This window comes from Brachyistius frenatus, unplaced genomic scaffold (genome assembly GCF_029030835.1).
Source record: "Brachyistius frenatus isolate BFR_SWC_R1_liver_20210118 unplaced genomic scaffold, ASM2903083v1 Contig_90, whole genome shotgun sequence".
Classification (NCBI taxonomy): domain Eukaryota; kingdom Metazoa; phylum Chordata; class Actinopteri; family Embiotocidae; genus Brachyistius; species Brachyistius frenatus.
The window spans coordinates 307,880-328,347 of NW_027210689.1; the positions used below are offsets into that span (position 1 = coordinate 307,880).

Here is a 20,468-nt window from a genome sequence, read left to right on the forward strand (position 1 = left end):
GTTTGTGTAAACCTCCAGGGAGAGACGGTATATGGGACCGGGAGCGCAGAGACCAAAGAAAGGACTTTGCAAATGAGCACAAGCTGGTGTTTTGGAGGAATAGCCCGAGGCATGAGGGTCAGAGGTGCAAACTGTGTCGCAAGGTATAAATACCTGCAGGGATTCCCAATTAGATCTTATATATTTTTATTTCTAAAATGTGAGGTGACTATTTATGGCTTCGATTAAATATTGAATATATCCGTCAGCAGTGATTGCTCCACTTGTTCCTGTATATCTAAAGGTTTTGGAGATGCAGTTAGACACCATTGGCGTTAGTATCACTGATTTGACACCTTATATGCAGTCCTGCACCAAATACCGCCTGTTTAAACAAACATTAAACGACTTGTTTTAGTTACAAGAACATCATAATCAAATTCACATTTAGTCTTTGTAAGTTTATCATGTATTTAAATTAACACAGCCTTTGTTTTACATTTTCAAATGTTGAATCATTTTATTTCCATTAAAACAAACAGACGATAAAGTTTCGAGCATTGAAACCTTCAAGCACATAAATACAACGCAATATGTATTCAGTTTCTGAACAAGCTGGATTCAGAGTTAAAAGAGTTAAAATAAACAACAATAAAGCCAGTATTTTTAAGGTCAAACAAGAGGTCAAGTGAAAAGTTTAACTTCACAAGAAGGGTTTTATCAGAATGAAATGATGTGATGAGGCGTCTGTAGCTAATATAGGCTCCTGCGGCATAATCAGCCTTTGGGTTTAAGCAGGAACTGCTCTTGGCAACCTTAAAAATGTTTGCAGGTTGACTACATTTTAAAGAAAGAACATGTTCACGGCGCACATGCGGTCACTAACTGGAGAAAAAAAAGAAAATCAAACGCACTCTTACAAATCATCATAAATCAGATTTTATTTGTCAGTTTGGTGAAGAATTTGCTTCTCCTGCAGGCCTCTCACAGAAAAGGCCACGCAGGCATACACACATTAATATGAATATTAATTTGCTTAAATAATTAATCACTTTTATGAAAAATGTGTTGGAAGCTGTTAATCCACAAAGGAAAATCAACACAATTTGTGCATCAGATCTGTAGTTTAAAATTTTAAAAAATGATTCCACAGATGAATAATTTTACACTTTCCTGATGCTTTTGTGGCCTTTTGGCAACAACAAATATTTTGGACATTATTGTCAGAAAAAATAATAATTCATTCATATTTTTACATGGCATAATTACGTATTTATTCACATGAGCCTGTTTTAAGCTTGAGGCCTCAACTACGTGTCGTGTAGCTGTTTTATGTATTTATGTTGAGCTGTAGGAACCTTTAAAAATCGAAAGGGCTGCATATTTTGGATTTCTTCGAAATGAACGTACAGCATCGACAGTTATTAAATGTTATTCATATAAAACTGAGCTTGTGGTTAATTAAAAGACTGTGACAACTCTAATATATTTAATTAGCCTCATTTACAATAGATTCACATAAAATTAGGATCAAATGGGACCTGCTTTTTAAAAATTAGACAGATATTGTCATCAAGAAATGCAAATGGAGATTTTTTTGAAAATAGAGCTGTATGTTATTCCTTTGACAAAATAATTACTGCTTGAAATATGTAGGCTATTTCTTTTCAGTCAAAAAGTCCAACATTCAAAGTACTATAATCTTTTTATTTTTTTTTTATTTTTTTTACTGCAACATACATTTAAATAAAGGTCAACTTATTTTGAAAATGCAGCCTTGTATTGTTTGTCTACAATTTTTAGGGAGAGAATTGAATAAAGTCTTCCATTTGCAAACATTTAGAGACTGAAGCTCTCAGTGTTGAAACATACTGCATGTCTCTGTTTAAGGAACAACAACTCGGAGCTCATCAGCTTTTCATTTGTCTGTTTGTGAAGTGACAAAGTTGAACCAATACAGACTAAAGTGGCAGCCGGAGGAAACCATTTTGTCACTGCTCATCAATTTGTTTTATGACGTCGGCAGTTGCGCACTTCCGTAAAATGCTGCATCTCCCATAAAAGGTAAAAAAAAAAAAAAAATCTATTTTGGTCATTTATTCGTGAACAGGCCAGTCTCTCTATCTGCAGACATTCCATCTGAATTTGTGGTCTAATTGGATATTTGTGGTGAATAAATATTGTTGCAGCCAGGAGACGTGCACCTGCGCTCTCTAACCTACAACTGTTTCTTCTGCCCAAACGGATTACTTTATTTCTGATAAAATAAACACAGGTCTATCTGAAAACAGAGGAGGTTTTTTATGACTTGGTTTTGGTTCATTGTAGTGAACTATTAGGTCTGCAGGCGAGTTTGCAGCGATGGTTGCAGCAAATCTGGGAAAACACGACAAAAAGGCCTCCTGATGTGCTGCGGATTTTGAAAATAAGGCCAGACAGATGAATAACTTTTGAAACCGCTCATATTATTCCCACCTCAGCCTTCACATAATACAGCTCTGTCTAATAGGCTATTTTTGCAATGAGAATTAAATCAACGCTGGCCGGTTGACGTTTGACCCACCCGGCTCACCTCTTTTACAATTTTTGTAGATATAAGTTTGATAAAGTCTTTTAATCGAGAAAAAGATGCAATGTTTTTTTTTTCTAAAAATATCGGTATGCTACATTAAAATATATAAAAAAAAAAGATATATATCTTGAGTTTTTTGTTTAAATATAGGTTTTTGTTCCCCATCTGGAGGTCATATTTGAGCTACCAGCCTTTTAATTTCCTCGGGTCTATGAGCATCCCTCGCTTCATTTAGGTTCAATATTAAGTTTGATTACAGCTTCCCCTTTTTCACACACTCCAAAAAAATATTTGGGTTTATCGTAACCTGCCACCTCCGCTGCCTCCCCCACCGCTCCCTATAACCTCCGCTCCCTCCCGCCCTCTCTGTCGGCCCCGAGCTGCCCCTACACTGTTGCCGGTGAGAGCTACTAATCCCCTGCGTCCATGGTTTACTCTGAGCCCGTATTTAATTCCTCTAAACCCCCAGCTGCCGCCCTGGTTACTCACTGAACACGACAGACTGTGAACCGCTCCGGTTATTAATAATTCACCAGCCCTCCGCTCCGCTTCTCCGGCCGCGGCCGCAGGACACCGCACGTCCTCAGTGGTGCGTGCGTGCAGCCACGCTGTGTTTTCACCTCTTGCATTTGTTTACTTAATTTCAGCTGCTCGGTGTGACAAACACGAAGACGCACGTTTCACCTCTCCGGTATTGGGTTTAGCTACAGACAGATCCCGGTTGGCATTGCCCACTCAGTCTCGCTGTCTCACCAAGTCTAATGTCTCTGATGTTGCGACATCCGCGCTGCCACATGGTGAGTTTTGTTTCAGACGCCGCTCTCTCCGCAACTTTCTCCGGACACTGAGGAACAGGTGGAGGGGGACCGAGGAGGATCTCCACTTTTTTCATATCAGCCAAGCCGGAGCATGATCGAGGGAAAGCGCGAGGCGTCGTCCTCTCTGCAGGAGCAACAGCTGATTTTGTGAGCGCGTAAGCAGAGAGTGCAGGCTACTTACTGTCGGTGCACCGCTAGACTTCTGCTCTGTCACTCGGGCTCAGACGGTGACTGTCTGTGGCGCAAAGCGCTGCGACTCGGTGGACATTACACGGTACCGGGACAGATTGCGAGAGAGAACAGCGCGCGCTGCCAGACGCGCTCAGCCTTGACACGGACGATTTTCATGGAAATATCACGAATTGAGACCGAACATTAACACCTTGCATGAAGAAGTCGGGAAGCAGTCGACTTGGATTATACGGCTCTGCTCCCACTTACCTTGACTGAGGAGAGTTGACCACGAATTCCCCCAAAAATGTTTACCGGGCAACAGGCCGTGTATTAGGGCTCTTTTGCTTCCGGTATAAGGCCCAGCTGAACAAGAAACCGAGCACTTTTCTCTCTCCCACACACTTTTTTTTGGAAGCCGAACTTTTGAGAGTGGAAAATGGGTCTTTGAGAGTGTTGGCACATTTCCTCACACCACAATGGTACGTGCTGTGTAAACCAATAATTTGATCATTTATGCAGTCAGCTTTCAGACTCATTGTAGTTGTTCATAGATTTAATGATACACAGAAAGAAGTTTAATGTTCAGTTTAGTTGAGCTTACTCATAATTCGTGTGTGTGTGTGTGTGTGTGTGTGTGTGTGTGTATTTACTTGTGTGCCTAATGGGTAACAGTCACCAAATAGTGTGCCAAGTCCCTCCACCTACCTGAATATGTTTACTGTCACAGTTAGACTCCTTATGATATTATGGTTATTTTTAAATGAGGGGGAGATTGCCATGCTGGAATTCTACATGATCATTTAAAAGGATGTTGCGGCATGGTAATAAGAATCCACCTTATTTTAATAGTTACATAACATGTTGCCAAATTTTATTTCCAACCTCCTGGCCAAATCAGTGTCCAGCCCTCACAGTTCACCGCCCGATGCCTACTGCCTTCTGCCGTTTTATTCCCATGGAGAACATGACTTCTCTCATTGCAGTTGTCTCTGATGTGGGCCAGTCTCTGGACTATTTATAGCCACATATATGATACGCGCTATCGCATATCATTCAGTAAAAGCAGCTAATAAAGGGGCGCGATGCAGTATGTGGGGGTTGCATTATGACACGTGAAGGGGCACCCAGAGAAAGAATCCCACCTAAAGGCAAAGTTTCATAGTTTGGGAACTTGGATCTCAGAGGAGGAACTTTAGTTTGCGCCAACATTCTATTATGTGCACATTTGATTTGTGCGTAGAAGCGCGCGCAGCGGTTTAGACTAATGCCTTCATTACGCAGGTTATTTATTTGTGCAGTTCATAGAAATCCTGTGACATCAGAATGTAAAAGTTGTTCTGGATATACAAAATCACTTTTAACATTGTGTGGCAAATACCAATATTTAACGTTTTTATGTGTGTGATTTCCTTCTGATTTGAATTAGCAGAGTACTTTCACAAGAAAATCTCTTTTTTTTTTTTTTTTTTTTCCTGTTTTAGCCCTTTTTCACTTATCAGGACAATATTGCAAATATATTCTCTGTGAGGTTGTGGAAACATGCATCTGAATGATGTGCTTTCAGGTTTTAAGATTAGTAATAAGAAGTCTGTTTTATGCAAAATTTAAAAATTAGCTCCCACATCCTTGACCCTTAGACAGACTCTTTTTTGGCATGAAATGAATCAAGTCAGGCAATAGTTAGGGGAACCTCCCACATACAACCTTGAAGCGTCTCGATACCAGGAAGGGTTCTTATTTGCACATGAATATGGAAGATTATTAGTATGAATAATTATTTGTTTACGAGCATCCTTGCTGGTTTGGCAGCTGTCCAAGAAGCTCATCAGTAAAAATGATACAGAATTCAGGACAGGCCTCACATGGGATTATCTTAACTTGTTATTCTCCTACTTATAGCAGAAACTCACCTCTTTTTTTTAATTTAATTTTTTTTTTTTTTATTTTTCAGTAAGGCTTCATTGTGAATTTGTGCCAAACTTCAGTTGCCTGTTAGTTTAGTCAGAAGGCACTGGAGGCATCTGTCAATCAATCAGTGTCAAGATTCAGTTAGCTTCCCATGAGGCCAATGCTGATCTTTGTCAGTGGATTTATAGGTGAGAGTGGTATAACCTATCATCATAGAATTTAAAACAACATTTTAGGTCCCTAATTATGATTTACAGAATATTGAACCTTTAAAATACGCAATTTTAAATGTATAGATAAATTAAAAGTTTACACTGGCTTCTCCATGGAGACAGGAGGTTAAGTTTAAAAAAAAAAAAAATTATAATTGGGTAAATAGTTGAGGTAATTGCATCCCACACTGGTTGTTTGTGTGTGTTTGTGTGTGTGTGTGTGTGTGTGTGTGTGTGTGTGTGTGTGTGTGTGTGTGTGTGTGTGTGTGTGTGTGTGTGTGTGTGTGTGTGTGTGTGTGTGTGTGTGTGTGTGTGTGTGTGTACGTGTGCGTGTGCTGCAGTCCGCCACATGACGATCAGACAAGCGGTTTTCCAGTCTTGTGTGATCTCCCTCTTGGCTGTTGCTGCCAGTGATGTCATCCCTCGCTGTATACAGAATATTATGCTATTATGTTTGTCCTGGCCTTGACATTTCCCTGGAAAAATAAATAAGGCTTCAAGCAGGCTGTAATAGCTTATGCGGTGTGTAAGCTTTTGCTGCAGTTTAAAGATGGAAACTCTGATATCGGGTCAAACAGCGTAAATATTAGGGCAGTGAGCTCAGATGTGCTTGTCAGGTTGATTGGTTTTTAAGCTGTTGTATTTTAACATGGTTTAGCAGGGAGGCTACATGTGATGCATTCAGCTTCTTGATGTGACTTCCTAAAGTGTAAAAAAAATGTTAAGGAAAGAGTGTTACTTCTGATGATTAAAGTGTGGTTAGACACAGAAAGAAAACACTACAGAGATACTCCAGTGATTTACTCTCGAACTTGTGCACAGTTGGAGGACTGATGACAGACAGGGTTAAAAGTTTGGTGAAAAGCAGATATTTAGGCTTTTAGTCCGACATTTAGTGAGTTGATCTTCACAAAAGCTGAATCATACATTTTCCATAATGCAACTAAGTAGCATCTTCAATTAAACCTTCGATGCCCACATCTTATACCTTTCCTACATTTAAAATGCAGTTTTGTGTTAAATATCTGAAGTCTCAAGTCCGATAAAAGAGAGCCTTTCTGACATCACTGTGACATGATCAGAGTTATTTTAATGGGACTAAAAAGTTTTTCATGAGCCACAAAAGACATTACACAACTGATTTTACAGGCTGAATAATTCTATGGCAAGGAAACTGACCTTTATATGTAAGAGTGCGCTGGGCCTTTAATTTTATATCTAAAATTTTATATATGCATGCACCTGGAAAAAAAAAATTATGAGGTAGAAGCCAACATAAAGAAGTATAAAGCCATAGTGTTGCCCATATTGCAGGTAAGCACAAATTACTGTCATCCTGAAATACTTCCAAACTGAAGTGTATTTGGCATGTATTATAATTTTACATGCATTTTAATGAAGACACTCCAAAGACAGGAAGCTCCTATTATCTGTAGTATTTGGAGCGTTTACTCTGGAAAAAATATAGTCTTTTTTTTTTCTTTCCAAGCACTATGATGAACTTGTTTCTGGAGAGTATGTTATTCCAAGTAAAAGTAGGAGGATCATCTTTCCAACCGGTGTTTTTAACTTCTTTAAGTACTGAAAATATACAAAATGAGATAATCGTACTTATTAGTTTGAACAAATACCCGTATCTTGAATTAAAGCAGACTCTTTATGAGGATAGTCTGAATTAAAACCCCAGAGGAGATGAGATTAGTTGGCTGAGGACATGACAGAACACATCACACAACACTGACAGATCATATTAAGTATGATGCTGGATATTTTTTGCAGTATAAAGGAAGCCTAACTTTGTTTTATCAAGCTCAATCTGAACACTTAACACTCCTAACTCTTCCATCTCATTTCTAACTGTGCCTCCATTACTTTATCAAGACTTAACCCTCACATTAATTGGTTTCACAAGACACCCCAGACTGCACACCAGCTGTGGAACCGAGTAATTTGAATCAACTTAATTTAGGAAGGTGCTGGTATCTTCTGCCTTCCGAGTTTAATGTAAAAAAAAAAAAAAAAAAGAAGAAAAATCACAACAACAATACATGTATTTTCTGTCTTCACTCTCCTCTTTAGGGCCTTAATGAGGAATTAGAGCCAATAGCATTATTCATTAAAGAGGGCTTGCCAGCTATTTATCACTGTAACAATATTAGCATATTTGTTTAAATTTTCAACACTTTTTTTTTTTTTTCAGCATTCGTAACCAGGTTTAGCATTTTTAATAATCTGGCATCGAATGCATCGTACCAAATTGAATGCTGAAAAAGAACCAGTGGCAAGCCCCAGAAACATACTAAAAATCCTTTATAAACACACACGCTCTCTCTCTCACACACACACACACACACACACACACACACACACACACACACACACACACACACACACACACACACACACACACACACACACTCCTCTAATTATCGCCTCCCCCGCTCCGTGTCTCTTATTCCGCACCTCCTGAGATGCAGGTGTAAAATATCACATTTTTCCAGCATTTCTCCCTGAGGTGACGCTGGCTTGGACTCACACAACGTAAATTTCCCCTTTCATATTCCCCCACACATTTTTTTCTACAAACAAGTTCCCCCTCCCATCCCTCCCTCTCTTTGATGTGCTTGCCACATCTGCACAGGTTTGTTAGCTTGTTACCAGGTGAAGAATGAGGATACAATTAAGGCTGCATGAAGCGGGACTGGGTAGGATGTCACTTATGTTTCGCAACAGAACTGAAGTATGCGATGCTCTAGAAACTGTTGAGTTCACAGAGTCGAGGCTGCAAATGATTAGGACGGTACAGTGGGATGATCAGAAGGCCGTTAATCAGTGGCTGAGAAGATACCCGTCCCTTGTAGTCCGCCGGGTATCCAGAAATTTGGAAACCCAGGTGGTTTCTGTGCTGGTGAGGAAGGTGGGCAATATGTATGTGTGCTCCGATTAATCCAATTCCACGAAAGGCAGCCAACTGAGGCGTCCATCCCCCTTTTAGATCTGATTTATTGTATATGTGGTTGTCAGAGAGAGTTGAGCAGTATCAGGATTTATATTTTTACTCAGAAAACTTAACTGCTCAGCCACAGGACGCTCATTCTCTGTAAGCCCCAAAGAGTACGTTGGTCATCTGGCTGGTTCGACAACTGCTTAAAAAAACATGATATAAAAATATTTACATCAGAATATCCAAATATTTGGGAAGTCCACTTTGCTCATTTGCTTTCTTTCTGAGATTGAGTTTAGCCTAGCTTAGCATAACAAATAAATAAACAGCTAACCTGGCTCTATCCAAAGTTTAAAATGTATGCCTACTAACACATCTCACTATTAAATCTCACTATTTAACAAAGACCCTGTTTCCATTTGGCTACATCAATCCGGACATATGCGACCTGGCTGTGATCGGACCAGAAGTGGCCGGCAAAAGTACAGGTGGAAGCATTGAGCTCTGATCTGTTCAGGCCACCTCCAAATGTGGCCATCTATGGGGTAAAATCCAAACCTTATTTTTCACCTGCTATCCAGCAGAAATTTACATCTTAAAAAGTTGCAAGAACAGTTTTTTGGCAGTGAGAGCTGACATTTTGTCCAAGTTGATATTGCAAGCTTAATTAGCTCCCTTTACCAACCCGGTAGCCTGCCAAAGCGAGTAATACACTCGTCATTCCACTAGAGGATACTGTCAGTGTCATGTTTTTGCCTCTCACAAAATAAGGTGCCTCAGGTTTTGGCACCAAAAACAACCGGGTTAGGTCTTGGAAAAAACTACGTGGTTAGGGTTCAGAAAATATTTCTTCTTTCTTTTTCACGGACTCAAACCCTGGTCGCCTGGGTGCAAGTCCTGGGTTTGATCTGTCCAACCACTCCTGACCTACCTCCCTACTCAGACTGTCACTCTTGTACTTTGTCAAACAACTTCCATCCCGCGACCTTCATCACAAAAAACGTCTTATATGACGAACCTTCTTTGCCTATGGTAATCCATGCGAGTACTTTTCACGCATAGGCGATCAAAAAGTGATGCTGACACAGTATCCTCAAGTTTTCACTGTACACACAAGGTGAACATTTGGAGTTGTCGTTTTTGCTTCTCGATAACGACGTCCATTATTTACTCTCCCTTTAGTTTCTCAAGGTGTTCCTGGAAAAGCCGGACAACAGATCGGAATGATGCTAAAGTTCAGCGCTGTGAAACCAAAAAAGGGAGCTGAAGGATGCTAAAAAGCTTCATAGGGCTGAGTAGAACTAGTTCTGTGGTTATTCTCTGCTGACTTGTATATGTAAATAGTCATATGACCCACTGTTATAAAAATTATTAATGGCTAGTTCAAGGCATTTTTGCTAATTTGCGAAAACTCTAAAATATGTTTTATATATACCACCGAGCAACTGACAAACATACAAACAAACAAGGCTTTGATTTTTCCTGTAAGGTTAACTGAGGTCAGAGGTCACAAATGGGTCCACTTTGTACTCAGGCTTGAGATTTATCTTAATCTTCTCCGTCCACTCGCAGAAAGACAGTGAATAAGCAAATTTCCCAAAACTATGAAACTCCCCGATGCTCCTTTTGGTTCACGGCTGCAAAGTGTTCTCATCCTCTTTTCCACTTTGTGATTGTTTCTCCCTCCATCGATAAAATCCATTTCACTGTTGTGTGACACTCTATGTTGGTCACCAGAAAAGTGAACATGTCAGACATCAAATGGCTTCAAGAGCTTTTTAAGTGTTAATCACAGTAGGCTGTGCGACTATTGGAGCTCTAGGCCTGCCATATGGATCGGGCATATGTCGCATATATATAGAAAAACACATATACATATATAATTAATACCATGCTGCTTAAAAACTGACATACAGGGAAAAGGGGGTCAGTGCTGCAGGGAGCGACATCAAACATTCAGCATCAAACAAACGATGCCCCGCTCTGAGCCTTGGAGATACAGAGAGGTGGAAAGATGTGGACTCTTCATTCATTTAAATCACCCACCTTTTTAACCTTCCATTTATTTAGTATTTAGTGTTCCACTGTGTGCGCAGTCCAAATCATTTTTCTTCTTTAAACGACTAAAACGTGTCAGAAACAAGCGGCAGCTAGAACTACTAGTGTGCCATGTTTTGCGCTACTCTGTGATTATCAACAGAGTAAAATATATCCTTCAGCTGGACTGGGCAGTTTAAGAGCTTAACAGAAAGCCCAGGGAGCTTGACAAGGGCACCATTTAGTGGGACAAATGGTTTCAAATGGTTTTCCTCCAGTGTTTCCCCACATATTAATGATGACAGGCCAGAGGTTGGACGCCGAGGCCGAACCCCACGAGTGCTGTTTTCTTAGTCACTCGGATGACTTGAATTCTAACTTTGTTTAACCGAGTGAGAGCTTCACGTGGCACATGCTAAACGTCTCGAGAGCACGACAGGCTGCGCTAAACAAACCCGGTGTTAATCTTCTATTAATCAACCTGCCTGCTAGAACTTTTGTCAGAAACAGACACTGAGAGAAATCACTCACACAGTTGCCCTTCCTGTGTTACAGTAAAAGGGAAAGGGAAAAGACTTGAGCTGTAACCGCTCATTCTGAAGGATATGAATAGCTTGTGTCTCCAGCCGCAGCTCAGTTAGCCCAAGTCTGGGACTTATTATAGTGCTGTGTGTTTATGCATGTGTCTCTGCATGTATTTGTTCAAGGGCAACCCCATGTTACCCTGTACATGTGTGCATTTGTGTGCATATGTAAATGCTTAAGTAACCTAATGTCTGTATGACTTTCCTAAAAATGTGTTTATCTCACATGCCAGTTTAAATAGTGTAACTTTACATTTTCTTGCTGGCTGCGAGTGATGTTTGTTCCTGTTTTGGGTGCGTGTTCGTTTCTGCTTAAGGTATGTTGAGAGATAAGAATGTAAAGTTCTGGAAAATGGGATTACTTCCCCTCTTCTTCGCTATCCTGCAACTAAATATAAGTCTGCGAGACCCATTGTGAGTAAAACTTCCTCCCCCTAACTCACGGAACCGGAGTTATTTTCATTAACCTAGCAATTTTTAGTCTTCGTCTCTCTGGTTTCGTTGATTTCCAAAACAGACATTCATATTTAGCCTGGAGAAAACCAATTTGTACCAGTTTGGACTAAAACGTAATAGCCACGGGGAAGCAAACCAGGCAGAACTCCCATCCCGATCCAGATCCTCAGTCTGTGGTTCGCTCCCTTCCATGTTGTCTGGCCTGGCTGCCTCAATTGACAGCAAATCTGCAATGGATGCTCATTCAGAGCCCAAGTCTCTGCTGGCGCGTCCCACGGCATACAAATGAACTGCGCTGAATAGAAACAAACACTCAGAATAAACACTTCAGCTGCATCTATCAGCGAATGCAACGTAGGGCCTGTAGTGTGACCTGTGTTTGTCTGTGTGTGGGCAGACGTATGGCCTCTGTATGTGCAAGTCTGTGCCCAATGTGTGTAGTATGTGACTGTGCGTGAATGATTTGTGCTGAATCAGTGCACGCTGACAGAAAAGTGACCATGCAGGTGCAGGGACAGGAAAAGCCATTGTGTTGGAGTATTGTGTGCGGGTACGGCAGCTAAACACTTTGCTCCCCATTCAAGTGATGGTGACTGGCAGGGCCGGGCCTCAGGCCTGCACAGCATATGGGCGCAGGCAGGCAGCACACACCATCAGCTGTGCGTGTGAGCGTGTGTGTGTGTGTGTGTGTGTGTGTGTGTGTGTGTGTGTGTGTGTGTGTGTGTGTGTGTGTGTGTGTGTGTGTGTGTGTGTGTGTGTGTGTGTGTGTGTGTGTGTGTGTGAGAGAGAGAGAGAGAGAGAAAAGATGAAGATGAAAATGAAAGATGCTGTTTTCCTGTAGTTATCTGGTGATGGGACTTGAGGATGATCGTTAAATAGGTCAAGCTACAGGATGAGGAGGATTTTCACGTACAAAATCTGCTTTTGCAGCTTTGCAAACAGCTTTTCTGTGTGTTTAAAGTTCTCTGATCCTAAATACGGTGTCAACTAATGAATCTATGACTGTTGTGTTAACATTTCAGGCAACCGAAACCTTTCTGTTGAACGAAGAACCCTCCAGAGGTCCTGGGATGCCTGAATGCTTTGTAGTATCAGATTCATACAGGGTATGCATCTATTATTATTATTTTTTTTTATTATTGTTATTGTTGTTATTATTATTATTTAATGTGTTGGTGTTAAATGTGTTATTGGAGTCATTACTCATTACTATGACTGACAGTCTGTTTTCATGCTCTTGGTAATTGCACCACAATCATAATGTCATTCACAGCTCCCTCTACTCAGCTGCAAACCATTACAATTATTATTTCCACACGCACATTTAAGAAAAAAAAAAAAAAAAAAAACGGGGCCTTGCAACTTCACCGAAGCACCCCCGCCTCATGGGAGTGAAAATTGCAACGATAATGTGCAGCATGCCTCGTTGTATAAAAAGAAAAAGGAGTAGAAAGTTAAAGAAAGTGAGCGGTCCACCCAGCGAGCTCAGAGAATTTACAACGATCGGCGTGATATAAAATGGTAATAAAAACAGAGGAGTGGAGATGGGGAGGGTGAGATGAGAAAGTGGTGGTGGTGATAGAGGGGTGGGGGGTCTGTAGATGACTGAAAATGGGATTGTTAATGAGGTGGGAGCCAGTTTTCTAGGCTACAGTCTTTGTTTCCCAGAGTTAAGACTTTGGCCAAGTCTCACAGAGAATCTGGGTTGCTACAGTGTATCGTGTGTCTCGGGGTACAGAAATGAACCATTATGGCTGTAATTGAGTAGCGCGGCTGGTAGGAGAGAGTTTTTGGAGAGGGGTAGGAGCGTCGCTGTGGCTGTGTTGGATTCCGGGGGCAGCGAGTTCAAGAACATCCACAGGAGGGTGTCCACCTCCAACTTCTCACCAGGAGGTCTGCCGTCAGGGCTCCGTGTTGTAGAAAGTGCATCACGACTCCCTTCGTTCGCCGTCTTTTTGTGTTCTGCTTACATGTCAGAGCCGCCCTGAGAGTTCCTAAGGGATGACAATGCCATCACTTTTTAAACAATATATATTTTGGAAATATGAATTAAACACCCTACTTTGAAAGCGCTATGGTCCTGAGACGCTTCAATGCTTTAAACCACAACCATATTGTCTGGCATCCCTTTAAAAGGAGAAATGAAGTGTGGTTGTGTTGTGAATAAGCGGTATGAGCAGTTTGCTTTGTTTCATTGAGAATATTTAAAAAGGCCTGAAGAGGTCAAATATGTATCATATATTTGACCAAAAATCTTTTTTTTGAAAAAGAGGTGTATTTGCTCTGTTAAAAATCTCCATCCTATCAAGGCATTTCTATCTGCGATTAAACACGAAAACTAGAATTATACAGATAAATGATCTGAGCTGGTAAAAGACATCAGTATCAGTGTAAACAGTTAATCAGTGTCACCATCATTTGTCTATCAATATACACTGACGATTGGATGTTAAACAGTAAAATGCGTAATGTAGTATCTTGTTCTAAATCAAATTTGTATTAATATTATCACCCGTCTAATATGTTCATGTTGTAAATGACAGTCAATTTGTCAGTTCAATATTTGTAGCTCCTTCAACCTCAAAAGTCAGGTTCCTGAATAAACCTTGTTTAAAAAAAAAAAAAAAAAACGAGAAAAAAAAATCGACAAGTTTAGTCATACTTTTGGTCTGTTTCTACAAAAAAAAAAAAAAAAAAATCAACTTGTTGCTACTTTAAGTGTCTGTGACAAGACATGAGAAGAGGGCTGGCTGAAAATACTTGAATCAAATTGGTTTCTATTGGATTCAAATTACATGCAGGAACAGACTTAGTGAGACGGAGATTTTTAAAGGAGATTTCCACTACTTTAAGTAAAGCCCTGCTTGTGCACTGTAATGATGTGCTGCTTGAGCTGACATCTGCTCAGACAAACAACACAACCGCACTCTTGCTTATCTCCCCTTTCTCTATCCCATCTCCTTCTACCCTACAGACAGGTGTGGTATCAACACCGGCTGCGATGTGATACCGTGTGTGTGTGTGTGTGTGTGTGTGTGTGTGTGTGTGTGTGTGTGTGTGTGTGTGTGTGTGTGTGTGTGTGTGTGTGTGTGTGTGTGTGTGTGTGTTTAAGGCAACTTTGGCAGTTTCTCTCATCCTTGAATAACCTGTTCTGCACACCCAGAGCCCTTGAGCTCCCCTGAAGTAGCTGACAGAGTGGCTGCAGGATTGTTAGGACTGACTTCTCTGATCATTTCTTAATGAGCCTCAGTTCTGGTGCGACTGTACAACAGCGCCGAGCTGCTGGATGAAGTCATCGCAGCGCTGGCCACTCTGGAGCAGTGGTAAATATGTATATTTGAAGCGTGTGAAAAAGCAGAGCCGCAGCAGACCCACCAACCAAAGCATATGGCTCTACCATGTGTTACTTAATGAGAGATTTACTCACACAGACCACTAAATGTGTGGCTCATTTAAGGAGCCACGGCAGAGGAGGGTTTTGCGTGTGTTGCATGCAAGTCGACTCTATAAAGGGAGGGGGGGGGGAGGGGAGGGGAGAGGGGAGGTGGTGGTGTTGGGAAGAGAGAGGGGGGGGGGGGTCCCTGCATAAGAGCTCACTTGTAACCTTTTGCGCTCACTGTGCTTTTAATGATAAGTGAGCTAAAAACAAAGACGATCCCCCAAAAGTAGCCAACAGTGATCATAAAGTAAATACACCTGCCTAAAGGGGAACCGAAAGGTGTGTGTGTGTGTGTGTGTGTGTGTGTGTGTGTGTGTGTGTGTGTGTGTGTGTGTGTGTGTGTGTGTGTGTGTGTGTGTGTGTGTGTGTGTGTGTGTGTGTGTGTCACAGGGTGTGTCCATGTATGTGTGTTTCATATTAGTCATGTATCAGATTCACAGAAAGGAATGCTGGTCCTTATAACCTTGTGCGGCGGCGAGGACAGGAGGTTACAGTTTTGTGGCATGCATACCCTCCTGACCGCACACTTTCTCCCTCCCCGCCTGCGTCTCTGGCTCGCGTATCTGGCCGCGTGCAGTAATTGGCCACACAGAGCCCAGATCTCTTTGTTTCGCCTGCAGAGGCTTGCGGTAGAAATGCACAAGCAGTAGGCCTCATAAATCCATGGGACTCCAATGGCAGGCCTAAAAATTTCAGCTAGGCTTCTTTACAATGACTTCACTCCCGCCCAAATTCCCACTGTACCACACTTGGGATCTGGTCCAAAAATCCTTATTCCAGGACTTTTATGTGATATGTGTATCACTCACTACTGTTTATGTGTGTGTGTGTGTGTGTGTGTGTGTGTGTGTGTGTGTGTGTGTGTGTGTGTGTGTGTGTGTGTGTGTGTGTGTGTGCGTGTGCGTGCGCGTGCGTGTGTGAGAGAGAGAGAGAGAGACATAGTCCCTGTGTCCTCACACACCCCAGTTTAGTATTTTGATACAGCTCAGATGCTGAGATATATCTGTCTTCACTATTTGCGTTTTCGTCTTCATAGTAGAAGCTGCAGTAACTGTTTGGCTTGGACTCACTTCACTGGTTTTTAAACTACAGTTGTGGCTTCCAGACTGGGTCAAATATGGTTCAGTAAATAAATAGACTTAACTTTACAACTGTGATGAGATGATGCATTGACTCAAATGCCTGCAAATGAAATTATGTAAATAATCCAAAGCAAACTTGAGCTTTTAATGTGCAAGACTTGAGAGAAATCCTCACATCAGAAGCTGTAACAGAATATTGTAGAAGTTTAAATGCAGTTTGATTTATAAACCTGGCTTGTCCATCACAGGCAGTATTGATTTAGTATTTTATCAGTTAAATCAGAGGCGCTCTGAAAACATGAGCTCGAAAAAGGTTGCACAAATCTCAAAATGGATGTGCAGCTTCTTCACTCGTTTCACTCTGAGCTACGCTGATGATGCGTTTACGGGTCTCCTTTACGTCAACCGCAGATATGCTAATCAACGGCTCATCTGCCCGCTGATCATTATTTGCATGTTCATATGGAATGCAGGAGTCAGTAAACGCAACTAAAGCACAGCAAACCGTGTGAAAGACGCAGGGCAGCGCGGATGTAGCCCGTCGGCTGCGCGCAGCGGTTCCGATCCCCACCGAAGGTTCATCAAAAGAAAGATTTATCTCACTTCAAGATCTAAAAGTTATGCTCATATCCCTTTGATGAATCCGCGCAATTATAAAACAATGGCGCGTTTCGGGAGAGTTCGATACAGAGAGGAGAGCGATAAAAGTCCAGCATAGAGGAGAGGGGAGGGAGACAAAGTTTTTTCTCTGAAAGTTTGTGCAAGCTTTCACTTTCTAGGCGGGGTTACTGTAAGCTGCAGCAGCATGGAGTGAGAGAAACAGGACGGCGAGCGATTGCAATGCAGCACTGTACCGAGCTTCCATCCAACTTAAATAAGCTCTCCAATTCTCCTTTCTAAAAATAACCATGTACTCCCCGTACTGCTTGACACAGGTAAATTCTCTTCTCTTCTTTCATTGTTTGGGTGGTGGGGACGCCGGTTTCTATTTTTTTTTTATTGCGCTGCCGCTGTTTATTATTTGTCATGTGTGTTATAGTTGTGTTAGAGCGTCCTTCTGGATCGGAATCCCTCTGAAAGTTCACCTAAACTCTGTGACGCTCGTCGCGGCTGGAAGCGCGTTTTGCCGCATGAAACTTTCTTGTGCATTTCCACCGCACATGGTTTTGGAGAGAAAATGGCGCTTCTCCCGAAATGTATTTCATATTAAAAAAAAAAAGAAAAAAAAAGAAAGGAGGGGAGCCTGCGAGAGGAGGAGAAAGCACAGCGCAGCAACAGACAGAACATGGAGCGGAGTTTGATATTTTTGCTGTTAAGATTTTTCCAAGTGTGGAGGCTCGCTGAAGTTTCTGGCCGGTGAGAGGAGTGTGAGCGGCTTTCATGTGGGACTGAGACCGGGAGAGGCGAGAGATTTGAGCCTCTAGTGTGTGTGTGTGTGTGTGTGTGTGTGTGTGTGTGTGTGTGTGTGCGTGCGCGCGCGCGCGCGTGTGTGTGTAATTATAAACGTTGAAGAGCAGCACAGTCATCCTGCATGCATCTTCTGTGATGGTGTTTCTCTGGAGCTCTGCTGCACCACTCGTGTGTCTCACAAGTTTTTTTTATTTTTTTTATTTTTTTTTATTGGAATTGCAACACGTGAACACGTGCAGTTACCGGCTAATAGAGATCCAGGGACGATATTGATTTTATATTTCAGCCTCTGTCTCTTTTTTTCTTTCCTCTACATGTAGTCAGCACTGTGTTGGTTTGTTGTGTTGCAGTAAATTTAGACGACCTTTATCAAATAAATATGACAATATTTTAATATTTTAATAGCTTTAGTAAAATAACCTTCACTGACATCTTGCCTTAGGTATAGTGACGATCATAAACTATTGTCTTGTCTTTTGCCTGCTATTCACATAGAAAATATAAAGGGCTGCTATTTCTTAGAACTTGAATTGTACATCATATTTAATATTTTGTTCTTTTGTTGTTGCCAGGAAAGATCAGTGTGAGGAGATGTCTCAAACTGAGAAGCCATTTGAACTTTCTTTTAAATTTGATACCATGCAGTGACGGACACTGTTGCAGTACATTGCTCTTATCACACTGCGTTTCTGACACCAAAATGGCACTGTAATAAACTGTAATAGCTGCTAGATTTTTATTGTTTCTCTGACTTATGAGTCAGATTTGAACTCTTTTCAAATATATTTTTCCTGCTTCATTCATAATTACTTGCATTTAGCTGACACTTGTCCTGCAGTAAAACTCCATATTTAGCCTAAAATGTCTGCTTAAAAGTGTAATTTTCAGAAGAAAGGGAGGAGACAGCTTTATGCAATGCTAATAAAGTCTCCTTAGTTCTGTCACCAGCATGTATTTTACAAATCAATATAAAAATAGCAAAATTTAAAATCCCAAATTAAAAAAAATCTTGACTTTTAAATATTTTTCTTGAGGATTTTTATTTTTACATTTCTAAGGTTTTAATTTTCTTTATTTAAGCTAACCGCTTGCAATGACCTCCACAGCTGCTGGAAGTCTTCCTCCTATAAAGCAGACTTGTTTATCCCTCATTGGCTTCGTCTGACAGTGGACCGCCAGGGCCCCCGTTTGATGTGTAATTCATTCCTGATTTTTACAGTGGTTTTATTAAAAGAGGTTTTCTCCCATCATATGCCATGTGACGGCTCTGCTACCAGAGGCTGAGAGGATGTTCTCGGCTCCTCTGATGCGGGCACAAGTCATGTCTGGTTTCCATTTAAAAGCATTAGCAGCTCAGATCATAATGTCAGACTTTCATTGACACCAGAAAGGGAAAGGAGATTTTATTATTTTCCCTTTAATTCTTCCTTTTATTGAAGAAACTATTAAAGGCTACTTAGTGTGTTGACTTTAAGAGTCAGAGGAGGGTGGGGGTGGGTGGGTGGGCGAGGGGGCAGCTGAGTTGGTAATGGAAAGGAAATAGAAACAGATTGGTAAAATAGGATTACATGCATCACGCATATTGCTTATAGATCGAGATTTGCTCTGTGTATAAAATGGTAACACGCATATATATATTTTTAAAGATGCTTTCAGCTCAAAAGTGTCTGGTGTGTGTTTCCATACAAGCCTTTCAGATATGATGACTTTTATCTGCAATGGATGAAAATTCTTCTATAGCAGATAAACCCGTAACAAAAGCAGCTTTTATTTACCTGCATAAATTTCTCCTTAATTAAAACTAAGTGGCAACAGAAGCACATACAGAGTAATGTAGTACACATGTTGCACATAATGATAACTTGTAGTGTGTCACTGTTCGAGCATGAAAACCATGGAGGTGTGTTTGCAGCATGAATAATACCTCATACAGTATTACTTGTCTCTTTTAATAATTTTGTTCTGTTATGTGTGTGCAAAAACAACTTTGCTATCCATGCAAACAACCTCCTCTCTCTCTTCAAACACACACACGCACACACACACACACACACACACACACACACACACACACACACACACACACACACACACACACACACACACACACTTTCTCTCTCTCATACTCTCATTCAGTATTCCCTTGCAGCTCCGTCTGCAGACGGAAAGGCACATTTTGTTTATTTAATTGCTGTTAATAATTAAAAAATCAAACTTGGACCTCGGATATGGCAACAATTGTAAACAATCGAATGAATTATTAACCGTGATAAAAGCCTCGCTGCAGAAGCAGTGTGGCGGGATGTGACGGACGGTGCGGAGTGGAAGCAAATTACAGAGAAAGCCCTGAGAGGACACGATGGTGCGACTTGTAGTGTGTCAGGGATGAAAACAACTTTTTATAGTTAATGAAAAAGTTACTATAAATATATATATTAGTATGTAGTATATATATTTAAAATCTTTGATCATTAATACAATTTCTTTTACATTTTGATCGCTTTTATCGCTTTTTCCCAAACTTGAGTGCCCTTTCCCTGCAGGCCACAATGACGCAGCAAAAATCTGCACCGTAAAACAAATGGACTATTTGGTTTTATTGCATTTATAAATGTGCTGAAATCTGTATGCAGCTCATAATGTTGTCATCTCAGACTGTTTTCATTGGTGCGACATTTTAACTTATTCCTTCCCTCTGCCCCCTCTGCCCGCCTGGACGCTGACCCCTGCTCTCCTCGCCTCTTAACACCCTCTCAACACTAAAGTATTACCCTACTCACCTTCTAAACAATGCCTTAGTGGTAAGTCCTATTTAGTCCCTATTTATTCAGCATTAGGTGTATGTGTTTTCTT

The 20,468-nt window shown here is 41.1% G+C and overlaps 1 protein-coding gene across 8 annotated transcripts in view; it reads left to right on the forward strand.

The window, feature by feature from the left end:
- The first annotated feature begins 2,948 nt into the window (after positions 1-2,948).
- Positions 2,949-20,468, forward strand: part of nfixb (nuclear factor I/Xb) — a 142,144-nt gene continuing 124,624 nt past the window's right edge. The window contains exons 1-3 of one of the 8 annotated variants that reach the window (XM_069710130.1): positions 2,951-4,022; positions 12,707-12,790; positions 20,381-20,416. In XM_069710130.1, coding sequence (XP_069566231.1) covers positions 4,020-4,022; positions 12,707-12,790; positions 20,381-20,416 — 123 coding nt within the window. In that variant the 5' untranslated portion in view covers positions 2,951-4,019. Of the gene's footprint in view, positions 4,023-12,706; positions 12,791-16,682; positions 17,141-20,380; positions 20,417-20,468 lie in introns of those variants that run through there. The other 7 variants (XM_069710134.1, XM_069710132.1, XM_069710136.1 and 4 more) reach the window with 7 other exon arrangements.